Genomic DNA, 15858 nt, shown 5'->3' with positions numbered 1-15858 from the left:
ACCCTACGAAGCTCAGGTCCCATCTTGAACAGGATGGTTCCCCTAACCCTATGTGCTAGAAATGAGGGTGCTCTGTGAGTTCCCACAGCATCCAGTTCTTACTCTCATACATTGGATGGTATTCATGCTTGCCATCTCCTGTATTAATCAAAGAAGTCCCAGGCTAAATAAATGGGCACTGAACTAAAAATTTAGACCAATTTAAATAAATGCTGTGCCACATGGCTAAACAATAGAAATAGCTGTATTATCATGGAAATCTTTCCAATGCATGCTTTTATGTCAATCTAAGTAGTCTGTAAGTAACACATTTTTATTGGTAACATAGGAGCTAATTATGACAAAGTATTACAGAACAGCAATGTCTAGCTTGTAAATAACACATCTTTATTGATAACATAGGGGTTATCAATAAAGACGACAAAGTATTATACAGTAGCAATGCTCTCCAGGGTTAACAAAGTGTCTGCATCCACACTAAATGGCACATGGTTGTATTTGTTTGGAGTATTTCTTCCCCCCGCCCACACCCTGAGCACAGAGACAAGGTCTGTCTCTGTCACCGAGGCTGGAGTGCAGTAGCTCCTGAGTAGCTGGGACCACAGGTAAGGGTCACCATGCCAGGCTACTGTTTTTTTTACTTTCTGTAGAGATGGTGGGGGGGGTCTTACTATGTTGCCCAGCCTGGTCTTGAACTCCTGGGCTCAAGTGATCCTTCTACCTTGGTCTCCCAAAGTGCTCGGATTATAGGTGTACATAACCATGCCTGGCCATGGAGTGCTTCTTTTTTTTTTCTTTTTGAGACAGAGTCTTGCTCTGTCACCCAGGCTGGGGTGCAGTGGCACTATCTTGGCTCACTACTACTTCCGCCTCCCAGGTTCAAGTGGTTCTCCTGCCTCAGCCTCCCGAGTAGCTGGAACTACAGGTGCCCGCCACCACACCCGGCTGATTTTTGTATATTTAGTAGAGATGGGGTTTTGCCATGTTGCCCAGGCTGGTCTTGAACTACTCAGCTCATGCAATCTGCCTGCCTCAGTCTCCCCACATGCTGGGATTACAGGCGTGAGTCGCTGTGCCCCAGCCTGCCCCACCTTGCTGTTGGCTGCCACTTCTCACTCTCATTGTGTCTGTCTCCACAAGCTCCTCCACTTTCTAATTTCCTGCTTGTAGTCTACCTTGGGCTTAAAAAAAAAAAAAAGTCAGACAACTAAGCCTTTTGGGATCCTATCAAAAATATGAAGAAAAAGACTTTCGGGTCATCAGACAGGTCAGCTTTGGACTAATGAGTTTGGTGACATCCTGTACTGACAGCTCACAGGCCACCTTGGTTCTGGATGGGGATCCGGATGCTGGGGGAAGGCTGGCCACACCATGTCTTCCGGCTAAGCCCTTGAGTAGTTGGCCTTCTGATTGCCAGCCTTCTGCTTTTTAGCCAAATCTCCCTGCCACCATCTCTATGCTCTGTGTTCACTGTGATGCTAGCTCTGTTTCTTTCCAACTGAGCTCCTCAATAGCTTGGATTTTGTAGTTCCCTCCAGAGTCTCCGAATCCACACCTGCTTAATACCTACAAAAACCAATTCAGCCATATGGCTTGAATGCTTATATCACACACAGAGGCTTTTGGTTCTGAGTAAGTGCCACGATTATGAAAACTGCACTGAAGCAGGGAATAACACCAGTTGAAAGAATGGCCTCATTTGCAGGCAGCTTGCACTGTATTTTATAAGAATGTGTTTGACATTTTAAGCTTTCCTGTGGCAGCAAATTGTACTTCTCCTAGTGGGAGGGGTTATTAAGTCTGTGACCAGAATAAACCAGACTATTTTGGAAAGTTTAATTTTTTCGGTTTTCATATTCCATTTTATGACTGTGTTTGTTTTTTCAGAGATAAGCCTGTGTGTAAGAAAACAGTCTTATCTCTGAACCAAGCACATGGCTCACACCTGTAATCCCAGCACTTTGGGAGGCCGAACTGGGAGGATCATTTGAGGCCAGGAGTTTGAGACCAACCTAGGCATCATAGTGACACCCCATCTTTACAAACAAAACAAACAAACAAACAAACAAACAAACAAAATTAGCCTGGTGTGGTGGCATGCTTATAGTCCAAGTTACTCAGGAGGATAAGGAGGGAAGATCGCTTGAGCCCGGGAGTTTGAGGCTACAATGAGCTGTGATTGTGCCACTGCACTCCAGCCTGAGTGACAGAGAGAGACCCTGTCTCAAAAACAAACGAACAAGCAAAAACAAACAAAAAGCAGTCTATTATTTAGAGTTAAAAACTACAAATACTATTTTTTAACCTCAAGGAGTTCTATCATAAACTGTTTTAAAAGTAAAAAACAAATTAAACGGGAATACGGAACTCTGGCTCCAAATTTAAAATTACAAAATAAATAAGACAAAGCATTCGACGTGAAGTTCCTGCGGCAGGATGGAAATGTTCTGGTAAGTGGCTATCAAACATTTCACAGAAGCTAGGAGGCCATCTATTTTGTAAAATACACAACTATTTTACTTATTGCCAAGAAAGATGAGGATGTGTTATCAACTGTAGGATGTACCCCATGTCAATGATGTTGAAATGTAAAATAATGTTTTTCAAAAAGATGAAATACAATATTTTTGAAAAATAGCTTTAAAATAACAAAACTAATGTCACAATAATGACACGAGTCTTTTTGAGTTTCCTTAGAAAAGCCAGTATTCTACCTTGATCATAAAATCTCTGTTTTAGGGCATCCTAAATTGTTAGAAAATGAGAAGTTACACAGTTCATGTACGAGAAGATCAGAGTCAAAAACAAGTGAATGGATTACAAAACCAAAGCTGATGCGATTGGTGTCATTTATCAATATTTGGGAATCAACCAGTATGGAAACAATATCACTAGTTTCTTGAGGAGCAAGGACTAGAACCCATATGGACTGATTCCACATGTCCACAGATCTATCATGCCACGCTGCAGCCTAGTTTAAATAAACAGAAAACAGGAGCTACTCAGGCACAGCTTAAATGAAAGTAGCCATTGCACAAGGTTTTAAAAAACTTGTATACATTTTTGTTTTGTTTGAGACAGGGTCTTCTTCTGCTGCGCAGGCTGGAGTGCAGTGGTGCAATCACGGCTCATCATAGCATTGACCTCCAAGGCTCAAGCAATCCTCTCTGCTCAGCCTCCTGAGTAGCTAGAACTACAGGCACACTCCACCACCGCCAGGCTAATTTTTGTTTTTGTAGAGACGAGGTTTCACCATGTTGCCCAGGCTGACCTTGAATTCCCGGCCTCAAGCGATCTGCCTAGCTCTGCCTCCCAAAACACTAGGATTACGGGCATGAGCCACTGTGTCCTGTCAGTATACATGTGTTTTTCTGTTTTGTTTTGTTTCTGTGACAAAGTCTCACTCTGTCTCCCAGGCTGGAGTGCAGTGGTGCAATCTCGGCTCACTGCAACCTCTACCTCCCAGGTTCAAGCAATTCTCCTGCCTCAGCCTCCCGAGTAGCGGGGATTACAGACGCATGCCACCACACCAGGCTAATTTTTGAATTTTTAAAGTAGAGACGGTGTTTCACTATATTGGCCAGCTGGTCTCAAACTCCTGACCTCATGAATCGCCCACCTTGGCCTCCCAAAGTGCTGGGATTACAGGAGTGAGCCACCATGCCCAGCTGCCAGTATACATGGTTTAGTGATTACTATTTACCTGTAATAAAAAGCTACATGTAAAAATATAACATAATTTTTCCTCCATTTTTTAGTTATTCAATTATTCTTCAATTTCCTGCTTTAATGGATAAATCATAATACTCAGCGGACTGGGAAGAAATCAAACCCCCAAATCATGTGGCTACAAGTTTTTAACTTGACAATTGAGTTGACAAGCCCTACCTCGTCTATAGCACAAACACACAGCCACAGCATGAAGTCAGTCAGCTGTTAGCTGTGCCAGTGGTAGGATTTCTAGTAGGTTCTGCTTTTCAAAGACTCACTTTCATTCTAAAGTGGTATGCTACACATAAAACCATCAATCTGGCCAGGCGCAGTGGCTCATGCCTATAATCTCAGTATTTTGGGAGGGCGAGGTGGGCAGATCACTTGAGCTCAGGAGTTCCAGACCAGCCTGGACAACATAGCGAGACCCCGTCTCTACAAAAAATATAAAAATTAGCTGGGTGTAGTGGCACACACCTGTAGTCCCAGCTACTTGGGGGGCTGAGGTACAAGGATCGCTTGAACCCAGGAGGCAGAGGTTGCAGTGAGCCAAGATCACACCACTGCACTCCAGCCTGGGTGATAGAGGGGAACCCTATCAAAAACAAAAAACAAAAAACAAAAAACAAACAAACAAAAAAAAATTTTAAGCCAGAACACATCATCTTAAGGAGAACAAAAATCTTCTGTATGCACATACTGCCAACACATTTTAAAAGGCCCACATTTTAACAAGTAGACAAACTATCAGACAAGAGATCATAAATTATTTTGGCTGACAAAAATCATTAAAATTATCTAACTCAACATTCTGCATGTAGGTTTCTACACATAATGTATATGTATGGGTGTGTCTACACAGCTTTTTGAAGGGAATGGCATATGATGAAGCCCATTTTTCCATAGTTATGATGGTGTCCTAGCAAAGCAAGAATATCAAGGTCTGCATTTCTGCCAACTCAATGCATAGCCCCAAGAGCTTCCTGCAGAGGAAAGCTAGCATGGAGAATCCAGTCCATGTCTGTAGGACAAAACATTAATGGTAGAAGGTTGTAGAAACTTGTGGATGGTTGGCATTGCAGCTTCAGGGCTGGCATTCTCTGTGGTTTCAGGTGTGTCTGTTAATGGATTCTGTGGTCTCCGATCCAAGTCTTTAACCAATATGAAACTGGATGGCAAGGAAGTGGTCTGCTGAGAAGTCTGATTGAATATATTCTCCTCGCCTGCTAAAAGCCTGGGTGAAATGTCTGCACTGAAGGTGCAGTGTAGCTGATTAGATGTTTCCTCTGGGATTAAGGCAACAGAGCTGCTCTGTTTTGTTAATTCTCTTGACTTGGAGCTATGTAGCCTACCATTTGACCTGCCATCACTTGGATCCCTGAAGGTAACGTTTTCTTCTTTCTTTTTTTTTTTTTTTTTGAGATGGAGTCTCGCTCTGTCACCCAGGCTGGAGTGCAGTGGCGTGATCTCGGCTCACTGCAAGCTCCGCCTCCCGGGTACAAGCCATTCTCCTGCCTCAGCCTCTCAGGTAGCTGGGACTACAGGCGCCCACCACCACGCCCAGCTAATTTTTTGTATTTTTAGTAGAGACGGGGTTTCACTGTGTTAGCCAGGATGGTCTCCATCTCCTGACCTCGTGATCCGCCCACCTCGGCCTCCCAAAGTGCTGGGATTACAGGCGTGAGCCACCGCGCCCGGCCGAAGGTAATGTTTTCTACAACTCCTATGCTAGCATCAAGTGAGGTATTTCTTAACTTTAAAAAAATATATGATTTTTTTAAATTAAAATATTGCATTGGTGTGGTACTTGAGTTACAACTGATGAACCACTATTGATATTTATTATTAACTAACATTCATAGGCTGTATTAGGATTCACTCTTTGTATTAGACAGTTCTTTGTGTTTTGCCAAATGCATAATGTCACATATCCACCACTACTATATCACACAGAATAGTTTTTTGTTTGTTTGTTTGTTTTGAGATGGAGTCTCACTCTGTCACCAGGCTGGAGTGCAGTGGTGCAATCTCAACTCACTGCAACCTCCACTTCCCGGGTTCAAGCGATTCTCCTGCCTCAGCCTCCCGAGTAGCTGGGACTACAGGCACGCACCACCACGCCCAGCTAATTTTTGTATTTTTAGTAGAGACAAGGTTTCACTACGTTGGCCAGGATGGTCTAGGTCTCTTGACCTCGTGATCCACCCACTTTGGCCTCCCAAAGTGCTGGGATTACAGGTGTGAGCCACTGCGCCCGGCCTAGTTTTATTGCCCTACAAATCCCTGGTGTTTAACCTATTCTTCTCTTACCCCCACACTCGACCCATGGCAACCACTGATCTTTTTACAGTCTCTAGAGTTTTGCCTTTCCATATGTCAATTAGCTGGAATCACACAGCATTTAGGCTTTTTCAGACTGGCTTCTTTTACTTAGTAATATGCATTTAGGGTTCCACCGTGTCTTTTTGTGACTTGAAAAATCATTTCTTTTTAATCACTAAATAATATTCCATTGTAAGGATATACTACAATTTGTTTATCCATTCACCTATTGAAGGACATCTTGGTTGCTTCCAGTTTTTGGCAATTAGGAACAAAGTGGCTACAGACATTTGTGTGCAGGTTCTGTGTGGAGTTGCCTGTTCATTTTTCAGTCTTCACTGATACAGGTACAGTCCAAGGAGAGCAGGCCTGGGAACACTGTCCATTCTGGGCTGCCGTAAGATACTCCGTGGGCTCCATTTTTCTGAAAGCTCCTTAATACCTGTTTGGTTCTCAGCTACCATTTCTGATTGTCAGGTAGCTTCTGCAGATATATTTTCTTAAGCTTGGTTACTACTAGTGACTGAAATGTAACTATTTCCCTTAAGGCTGCCACTAAAAATGAGCAGATTTCCTCTGTTGACTCCTTAGAGTGCCAAAACTGGCTCAGAGAATTAAACAGGCGGAGCAATTCCCATATAGTAAATGCAGCAACTCCTTATTTGTCCCAGAGGCATGGACATTACTTTCCAGGACTGTAAAGCTCCAGTGGAAATTGTGTTACTTAAAACTTCCAATGAAGAGTTGCAATTTGATGTCTCCACTTCCATAAAGGGATTGTCTGAATTGAGATCAGCTGCACGTATGTTCTTGACACTGGCATTCAGGTGTCTACTTCCACAGCCAAAGGAAGAATACTTTTCTGGGTACCTGGAAGCTCCCTATTCTGCTGTAGCCTGTCTCCTTTCATCTCAGCTTCCAAATCAAGAGAAGCAGATTAAGTATTCCTTTTCTGAAATCTTTGGGACCAGGCCAGGCATGGTGGCTCACGTTTGTAATCCCAGCACTTGGGGAAGCTGAGGTGGGAGGATCGCTTGAGCCTAGGAGTTCAAGACCAGCCTGGGCAAAATAGCCTTTTTGTGAGACCTAGTATACACAAAAACTAAACAAAGTTAGCTAGGTGTAGTGGCGTGAACCTGTAGCCCCGGCTACTTGGGCGGCTGAGGCAGGAGGATCATTTGAGCCCAGGAGGTTGAGGTTCCAATGAGCCATGATGGTGCCACTGCACTCCAGCCTGGGCAACAGAGCAAGACTCTGTCAAAAAAAAAAAAAAAAAAAAAAAAAAAAAAAAGGAAGGAAAAAGGAAAGGAGAGGAGAGGAGAGGAAAATACAAATGCTTGGGACCAGAAGTGTTTCCAGTTGTGGCATATTTGCATGGACATAAACACAACATACATTTATGATTTATATACACATAGCTGAAGGTAATTTTATACAATCTTTTGAAATAATTGTACGCATGAAACAAAGTTTGGACTGCGTTTTGACCGCAATCTGGCAAGTGAAGTCAGGTGTGGGATTTTTCCACTTGTGGCATATCATATTAGTGCTCAAAAATTTTTGGATACTGGAGCATTTCAAATTTTGGATTTTCAGGTTAGGGATGCTCAACGTGTAGTTGTTAGACCTGTTCCCTTTCACCCAGGAAGTTCATGGTCCCATGTGTTACAAAGATGTTCTTGGTCACATGAAGAATTCTTTTTATTATTATTATTATACTTTAAGTTCTAGCGTACATGTGAACAACATGCAGGTTTGTTACATAGGTATACATGTGCCATGTTGGTTTGCTGCACCCATCAACTTGTCATTTACATTAGATAGTTCTCCTAATGCTATCCCTCCCCCAGCCCCCGACCCCTGACAAGCCCCGGTGTGTGATGTTCCCCGCCCTGTGTCCAAGTGTTCTCATTGTTCAATTCCCACCTATGAATGAGAACATGTGGTGTCTGGTTTTCTGACTTTGTGAAAGTTTGCTGAGAATGATGGTTTCCAGCTTCATCCATGTCCTCACAAAGGACAGGAACTCATCCTTTTTTATGGCTGCATAGTATTCCATGGTGTATATGTCACATGGAGAATCCTTTTGTTCAATCTCATGCTGGTTCTTTGTGCTACTGAAGGCCATCATTCACTTTGTTCAGATTCTGACATTCTAGATGCTAGCCTTGTTCATTTAGAGACATACATCTGTGGTAAATGCATCATGGTAGTTGTGACAGAAAAACTAGCTTCCTTTCTTGTATGGAGATGAAATTTAAGATCTCGGGTGCTTTTTTCAGCAGGTAGTTTGTTTCAATTACCTGCTTCTTCTGATGAACCCTACAGAGGCATAGCTGGGCACCAATCTGATGCAGTACTATCCTGGAGAAACAGGATCAGAAATATCTTACAGAAGAAAAGAATGCTTTTCTTTTCCTTCCATTTTTAATTTCTTCATTTAAAAACCAATACTTGGGTATATACCTAAAAGAATTGAAAGCAGGGACTCTAAGAGATATCCGTACACTCATATTCACGGCAGCATTATGCACAACAGGCAAAAGGTGGAGGCAAGCCATGTATCCGAACTGCAGCTGAATGGATAAGCATAATGTGGCGTAAACAATGGGATATTATTCAGCCTTAAAAAGAAAGGAGATTCTGATATACACTATAACATGGATGAACCTTGAAAATATTATACTACATGGAATAAATTAATCACAAAAGGACAAAAAACCTCTTTTTCTTTATAAATCACCCAGTCTCGGGTACGTCTTTATCAGCAGGGTGAAAACGGACTAATATACTATATAAGTGGAATCCCTTATTGATATTTTTAACAGCAACAAAAAGGTACTGTGAGGAGGAGGGATGGGGAGTTATGGTTTAATGGGTATGGAGTTTCACTTTGAGAAGATAAAAACGTTCTGGAGATGGATAGCAGCGATGGTTGCACAGCAATGTGAAAATAAATGTCACTGAACTGTACACTCAAAAAACAGTTAAAATAGTACACTTCATTCTATGCAAAATACAAAATTCTATGCATATTTTATTACAATTTTTTAAAATCAATGTTGCAGTTAATGCAATCAAGCTTTAATACTAGCACCTTAATCTTGAGTGACCATTAAGTCCTGGTCACCCCTAGGTTTGCTGAGGCAGTCTCCATTTATGCTTCTGTATTCAGGGCAATCACTAATCATTCCCTCTTCACTCTCAAAAGTGTCCTGGCTTGAACAATAAGTCATCTGATCACCCTAGATCTATTTCATAATTGTATTAAGTCATTGAATTACCATCTTTGTATGTAAATGTCTTAACATTGAGAATGTACCTGTATTTTTTTTTAATTACTCTAATCATAAATTTGATGTCCCATGGAATGTTATAGGCTCTGATAAAATTTTAAAGGCTTCTGATTACTTTCTGAACACTGATTAGAGCACCAAGAGCAGTCCTCATTTCTTATAAACACATTATTTCTCTAAACACTAAAACTCTCTAACATTTATCAAGCTCACCTACTTCACTAGCTCTGTGTTAAAGGGAACAGAGAAGACAAAGACATGGGCCCAGACAGTTGCTACTTCTTGCCTCTCTTGGCTACCTTTTTGTTGCTATTAAAAATATCAACAAATATTCTTTGAAATCAGAAACATGTTCATGTTTCAATTATTTCCATCTTCCACCTCACCATGAGAGAATACACCACTTTCTCTTCGAGTAAGCTACTGTTCTGCACTTATAATAAAAGTACCATACTATCATAACCTTATTGTTATCCACTCCCTGGACGAATATTTTCTCTCATTTTCCAACTCCAAATATCAGAGGTAAATATAACAAAATTTTGTTCAATAATCAAGACCATCCCTTGATGTGCTAATGTAATTTGTGAGTGCAAATAAACTGGTAATTTACTGCTTAAAAATAGAAGAGATCCAATCATATCTACTTCAATAGTTTGGAAAAAAAGGAATCTGACAAGCACCAGGGTATGAAATAAGTAATTAAAGTGAATTCAAGCATACTCTTATGTTATTCTCCAATAAACAAGTCATGTCTATTTCTGTAATCCTTAAAATGAGCATGCTGAAAGTTACAGGGGAGAGAAAGATTTGGGAAAAACACAGATAATTCATCTAATGAAAGAACTAACAAGCCAGGTGCTATTATTTCTCTCTTAGTACATTACTTTCTTCCTTTGTATTGTGGTTCATTAAATGGGTAGACTATCTGCGGCTTTGAGAAGGAAAAATAATTTTTAAAAAATCATTTTCCTAATATTTTACCTTGATTATGAAACCAAACCTAAGAAACATTATTTCCATTCAATTAGTACCATATGCAGAGGCAGGCGCTTGGTAATTTTTAGTTATTCATTTGCTTGATGCTTTTTCCAGCAATTTCAGCTGCAAAACGATAACATCCATCTGTTTGAAAAGGTAACTGGTTAGCAACTAGCTCCTTTAAAAAATTTTTACAACATATCCTCTTACCTTTCCAAAGTCAATCTCTACCAACTTTAAAAATAAATATTCTAGCCAAATCTCGGATGAAATATATTTTAGATATGTGTTAGGCATGATGGATTGTCACAGAACATTCACTCCTATCTCCTTCAAGTGTGCATCCCTCTACCTTTGAGGCTAGAAACCTATAAGCTGCATTTCCCACAGTCCCTTGCAGCTAGGGTTCTGGGCACAGTGTTCTTCCAGGGAGATGAGCAGCGTAAGAAGGAAAGTGGAGAGCATCTAAGGAAAACATTTGCTTTCTTGTTTTTGTTGTTGGTAGCAATGTTCAGTCACCAGCTTCCTAGGGTGGAGAGGCATTTTGCAGCAGCCTCTCTGATCAATGGAACACAGCCCAAAAGGTGCACCCTTGATGTTAGCAGTTCTAGTGGTGGTTCTGATTTCCAGTCCCCAGGCTGTGGCAATGACAGCAGCAACCCTGGGGGCCCATCAAGCTTGCCGCCTGGGAGCCAACGCATGAGGCTCAGGCCAGGTCCCCTCCTCTACTTTCAGTTGCAACCTTCATTCCAACCTTCCTGTGAGCATCTAATTCTCATATTCAACCCCTTCCTGCTCGAAATAGTTAGGATAGTTTCCATTATCTGCAACCTAACAGAGAAGAAAGAGAAGGTAGAAATGAGCACATTCGATACAGCAAAATGGGACGTAACACCCCAGAAGAACCATGGAAGTGGCAAAGGTTGTGCCTATTTGACATTCACAGTTACACCTTTAAGAACAAGAAGTTCATAGGCTGCACCTTCCAGGACTACCCAAATCAGGACTAACAACCCTTTAGGGCTTAGGGTTGATGCCGAGACATATTAACAAAGGCTGGGAAATAATGATCGGGACCCCTAGAGAGAAAAGAAGGGAGGATAAGAGGGAACAGGGAAAGGCAAAGAGAATAAAAACACGCATATGTGTGAAGAGGACCATACACCAAACTCCTCAAGTGCCCTCCTTCCCCTACCACCTCATCATCATCTCTAAAAACAACCACAGGTTACTTCTTTAACCTAGCTGAGTCAAAGGCCTGTCTAGGGTGGAGAAGATGCAAGTGTGACAGCCTCTGGCTCCCAAAGGACACTGATTACTAAGAGTACAGCATATTCTATACTCTGTGCTATAGGAGTATACTAGCAGTATATTCAGTATACCCAGATGGGGGATTAAACCAGTGACCCAAATATTCAGTTCTAGAGTCTATTAGGCAGCAACCTCTCTGCAGCCTCCAGGAGATGATATTTAGTCAACACCCTCCTACTTCTTATTATAAACCCCTCTTTATGACTGCTCACAATGTGCCAACTGTGTACTCAGCATTTACACCTATTCATTTGCTCCCCACAGCCACCTGGGGAGGTGTCATTATCTCCATTTCACAGACAAGGAAATGGCTCAGAGCTGGGCTTTTTAATCCAGGTGATCTAGTTCAAACTCTTAAAATGTCTTCTTTGAGTGGTTAGAAGTTTCTCTGGATGAGAAGTGAGTATCCAAAATGAATGATGTTAACTCTTTTTGAAGATGTCTCAGCTAGGAGTTCTATGCAATGTACTTTCTTTATGGCATCAAAAGAAGTGAGTCACAAAAGCTGAAGGACATTTAAATGGCCATTTGGCATCACTCTTCAGTCTGTCCTTAAATGAATTCTGCAGTTATCTTAATGCTTTCATGCCATTCTTTTCAGAAGAATTCCTAATTTATCTACGAGTAAAAACATAAGATTGCACAGACAAGCGCTGACAGCCTAATTTCAATAATGCATTATACCAGGGGCTTAATCGCAATGAGAGCTTTCACTCAATTCCTGTTTAAAAATACAAATGAGAACAGTGACATGTAGTAAACAGGCATTTAATTGCATTTTGCTCTCAACATTATGAGCCTGTAGAGTGACAAATATGTCTTGCTTGTGTCTTCTTCAAAGCAATGATAGAGCCTTCTTCATAAATGTGTTTCAAATTTTGGAGACTAGTTCTCTAAAGGAGCATATAAATTCTTTACAAGTGAAATGCATTTAAGCATCCACATATCCACCTATCAGAAATGCTATAAGGTCTGGTCTCTTCTTTACAACCCCTGCAATCTCCAGTAAGATTTGGCTGTCAGAGACACACATACACAGAGATTTAAGATTTACTGGGAAGATCCCCACTCCCATTGACCTTCCAATTTAAAGCAGAGTTAACCATTCACACAGGGTATTCCCAATTTCACATCACTCTGGTAAGTAAAATTTTATTAAAACCTTTGAACTACCTTGGAACTTTATCCATATTAAGATATACACGCAAAAAGGCACATTTCCAAAGAACATCATTACGGTAATTGAATCTTTCTAGAAACAAAATTTCTTTGGAGTTAGAAAAAGAGTGTATACAGAGCTCTCTTTTCAAATCTGATCAAATGCGTTAATAAAGCAGCAGTTCTTTGGCACAATTTCCTCAGTGACAAGATATGTCCCAACTTCTCAAGGTCTTCTTTAAATAAGTTATAGGTAACCAACGACCATCTGAGAGCCACTTCCATCCTCCCAAGTGATCTTCTTGCTATGAGCAACTCTAAGGCACCACTCACAACACTGGACAGTTCTTTACCCTGTATTCTCAGCCAGCCATCAAAGACAGAGAAAGTTCTAACTCTCCCTTCCCCAAACTTCAAACAAGTTAACCATTCGTTAGCTAAAAGATAAAGGCTTCCAAGGTGGGTGGATCATTTGAGGTCAGGAGTTCAAGACCAGCCTGGCCAACAAGGTGAAATCCCCCTCTCTACTAAAAATACAAAAAAATTAGCTGGGCATGGTGGTTTGCACCTGTAATCCCAGCTACTGGGGAGGCTGAGGCAGGAGAATCGGTTGAACTTGGGAGACGGAGGTTGTATTGAGCCAAGATCGCACCACTGCACCCCAGCCTAGGCGATAGAGTGAGGCTCCATCTCAAACATAAACAAACAAACAAACAAATAAATAATAAAAAATAGAAAGATAAAGGCTTCCATTTGCTGATGTCACATGAATAATAGCAATTTTTATTGCTGAAACAGGGTGAAATGCCAATGGTTAGCTGTAATATTACCAATAATCTTAACCTGAAAACAATATAGATATATTTTAGCTCTTTCTACACACTAAATTTTCAATATACATTTAAATTCATGCCTACCACCTAACATAAAGCTCTGCAAGTAGACGTTTACAGCCTTATCTTCTTTCTACATAGAGCATTGTGGGCTCACATCATTTATCACAAAGAACCCAAGTACTATAAAAAGAATCAGCCGGGCCCGGTGGCTCACGCCTGTAATCCCAGCACTTTAGGAGGCCGAGGCAGGCAGATCACGAGGTCAGGAGTTCCAGACCAGCCTGACCAACATGGTGAAACCCCATCTCTAGTAAAGATACAAAAATTAGCCAGGCATGGTGACGGTTGCCTGTAATCCCAGCTACTCAGAAGACTGAGACAAGGGAATTGCTTGAACCCGGGAGGCGGAGGTTGCAGTGAGCCGAGATCGTGCCATTGCACTCCAGCCTGGGTGACAGAGAGAGACTGTCAAACAACAACAAAAAAAACCCCACACATAGCAAGTAATATCATACAAATCCTTACCTTCCTATTTTGGCATTCCTTCTTAAACTGTATTTTCATCGTGAGCTTTGAAAACTTTCTGGCTTCAAGTTATCTTAGTTCTTTGCCTCTTACTAATTAAAAATCAGTTCCCCAGGGAAAGATACACGTGCACTCCATGAAAAAATACGAATCAATTTTAACCCTTAAGGCACTAGACATGTCCTTTATCTCTGAATTCTGATTTATCCAATCTCACACCCAAAGCACATCCCGCAATCCCTTACTGCATGGCTGTCTCGCCTGTTTTGATCGTATTGCAAGGCTGTTTGCAAGGTAAACAGCCACCCCGGGCTACTGGAAAGGCAGGGGACGAGCAGGAACTCACCCAGGCGGCCAGACCCGGGCGCGGGCTCCCGGGCACGCGCTAGACGACCCGTCGCGCCCCCTCCTCCCTGCGGGCGGGCGCCGAGGCAGCGGATCTAGGGCGGAACAGAGGCTTCTCTCCGCTCCCCTATGCAGACCATTGTCAGTGCTCGGGTCGCCGGCGCTTTCTGCACGGTGTGGCGACTGGCAGCAGCTCTCCCGATGCGAGTAGCCACAGCGCTGTCCCGCAGCCAGGGGCAAAAGCTGCTTTTGCCTCAGAGCCGAGGGCTGCACCAGGTGTAACTTCCACCCCTTGACCTATTTTAGAGTGTGAGGATGAAAGGAAGAGGAAAAAATAGACGGAGGGCGCGCGGGCGTGCGGGCGGCAGGGTGCGCGCGTGGCCGTGGGGGAGCGCGCGCGCGGGCCGGGGCTCGTGTCGGGGCTTCCAAAGAGAAGTTGCAGCGAGGCGCCCCCCGGCCTCCGGCGCCTGGGCCCTGTCGGGGGTGCTTCGCTAGCCCTTCTTCCCGCCGCGGCCGCAGGCCAGCTTGGCCCGCCCTACTCCGGCGCCCCGCGCGGGAAGCGCAGCTACCGGGGATCGGGGGCTTTGGGCTGGCCCCGCGACAGCCGTCGGGAGACCGCCCGCGGCCCCCGCCCGCGTCACCGTCCCCGCCTCCCCGGGCCGCCTTCACCTTTCGGGAGGCGGCGCTCCGGCTCAGCTGTCCGGGAACCCAGGCCTGCGGCGCCTCCGGGCAGCGAAGGCGGGCTGGCGCGCGGCGGAGCCGGGGACTGTCGCCTCCCCGCCCCGTTCCCTGCAATCGCCCCGCCCGAACGTGCCCGGGAAGTGAGGCTGGGCTGCGCCCGCCCCGCCGGGGACGGGGTGACCTTCCGGCCTCCAGCCTTGCCCTTGTTGCCTGCCTCTCTCGGCGTGGCCCTTCCTGCGTAGAAGACGCCCCGGCGGGCGCACCTGGTCGGCCCGCAGCGCCATCAGCGCAGTACCTTGGGTGACGACGACGCTTGGCTTTAGCGCGGCTCTTCTCACTTAATTTTTTACAGCCTCGGACTTCAGCGGAAATGCCCCCTTGGGGTCGGTTCATTGGGATAACTGGAGATGGGGGGGTTAAGTAGGGTGCCACGGCTTAGACGCTCCAAATCATTCCACTACACAACATGCCTAATCTGCTGAGTTTTGCAAAACGAGCCCCATCAAAAAAGCATCCATCAGAAGGCGAGGTGGAACTTAGAAGTTTTTGCCCAAAACTGGACACAAACCTTTCCTCCCCGCATTGCTTCTGTGACAATAGCGTTAACTACTTTCTTCCAGGTCCCTAACGTAATAGTATCTTCAACCGCCTATTATTAAACAACTCCGTTATCATCAGGGATCTATGCACTT

The 15858-nt window shown here is 43.5% G+C and overlaps 1 protein-coding gene across 2 annotated transcripts in view; it reads right to left on the bottom strand.

Moving 5' to 3' along the window:
- TRMT9B (tRNA methyltransferase 9B (putative)) overlaps positions 1-14623 on the bottom strand; it is a 77705-nt gene extending 63082 nt beyond the window's left edge. Inside the window, exon 1 of one of the 2 annotated variants that reach the window (XM_034965668.3) lies at positions 14487-14623. Coding sequence is in view for 1 of the 2 variants with exons in the window: in XM_008959547.5 (XP_008957795.3) it covers positions 14141-14179 (39 nt within the window). In the remaining variant the exon portion in view is untranslated. The other variant, XM_008959547.5, reaches the window with a different exon arrangement.
- Between the last annotated feature and the right edge of the window lie 1235 nt (positions 14624-15858).

The sequence above is a fragment of the Pan paniscus genome, chromosome 7, assembly GCF_029289425.2.
Source record: "Pan paniscus chromosome 7, NHGRI_mPanPan1-v2.0_pri, whole genome shotgun sequence".
NCBI classification, from domain to species: Eukaryota; Metazoa; Chordata; class Mammalia; order Primates; family Hominidae; genus Pan; species Pan paniscus.
This window is presented reverse-complemented; position numbering and strand designations above follow the sequence as displayed.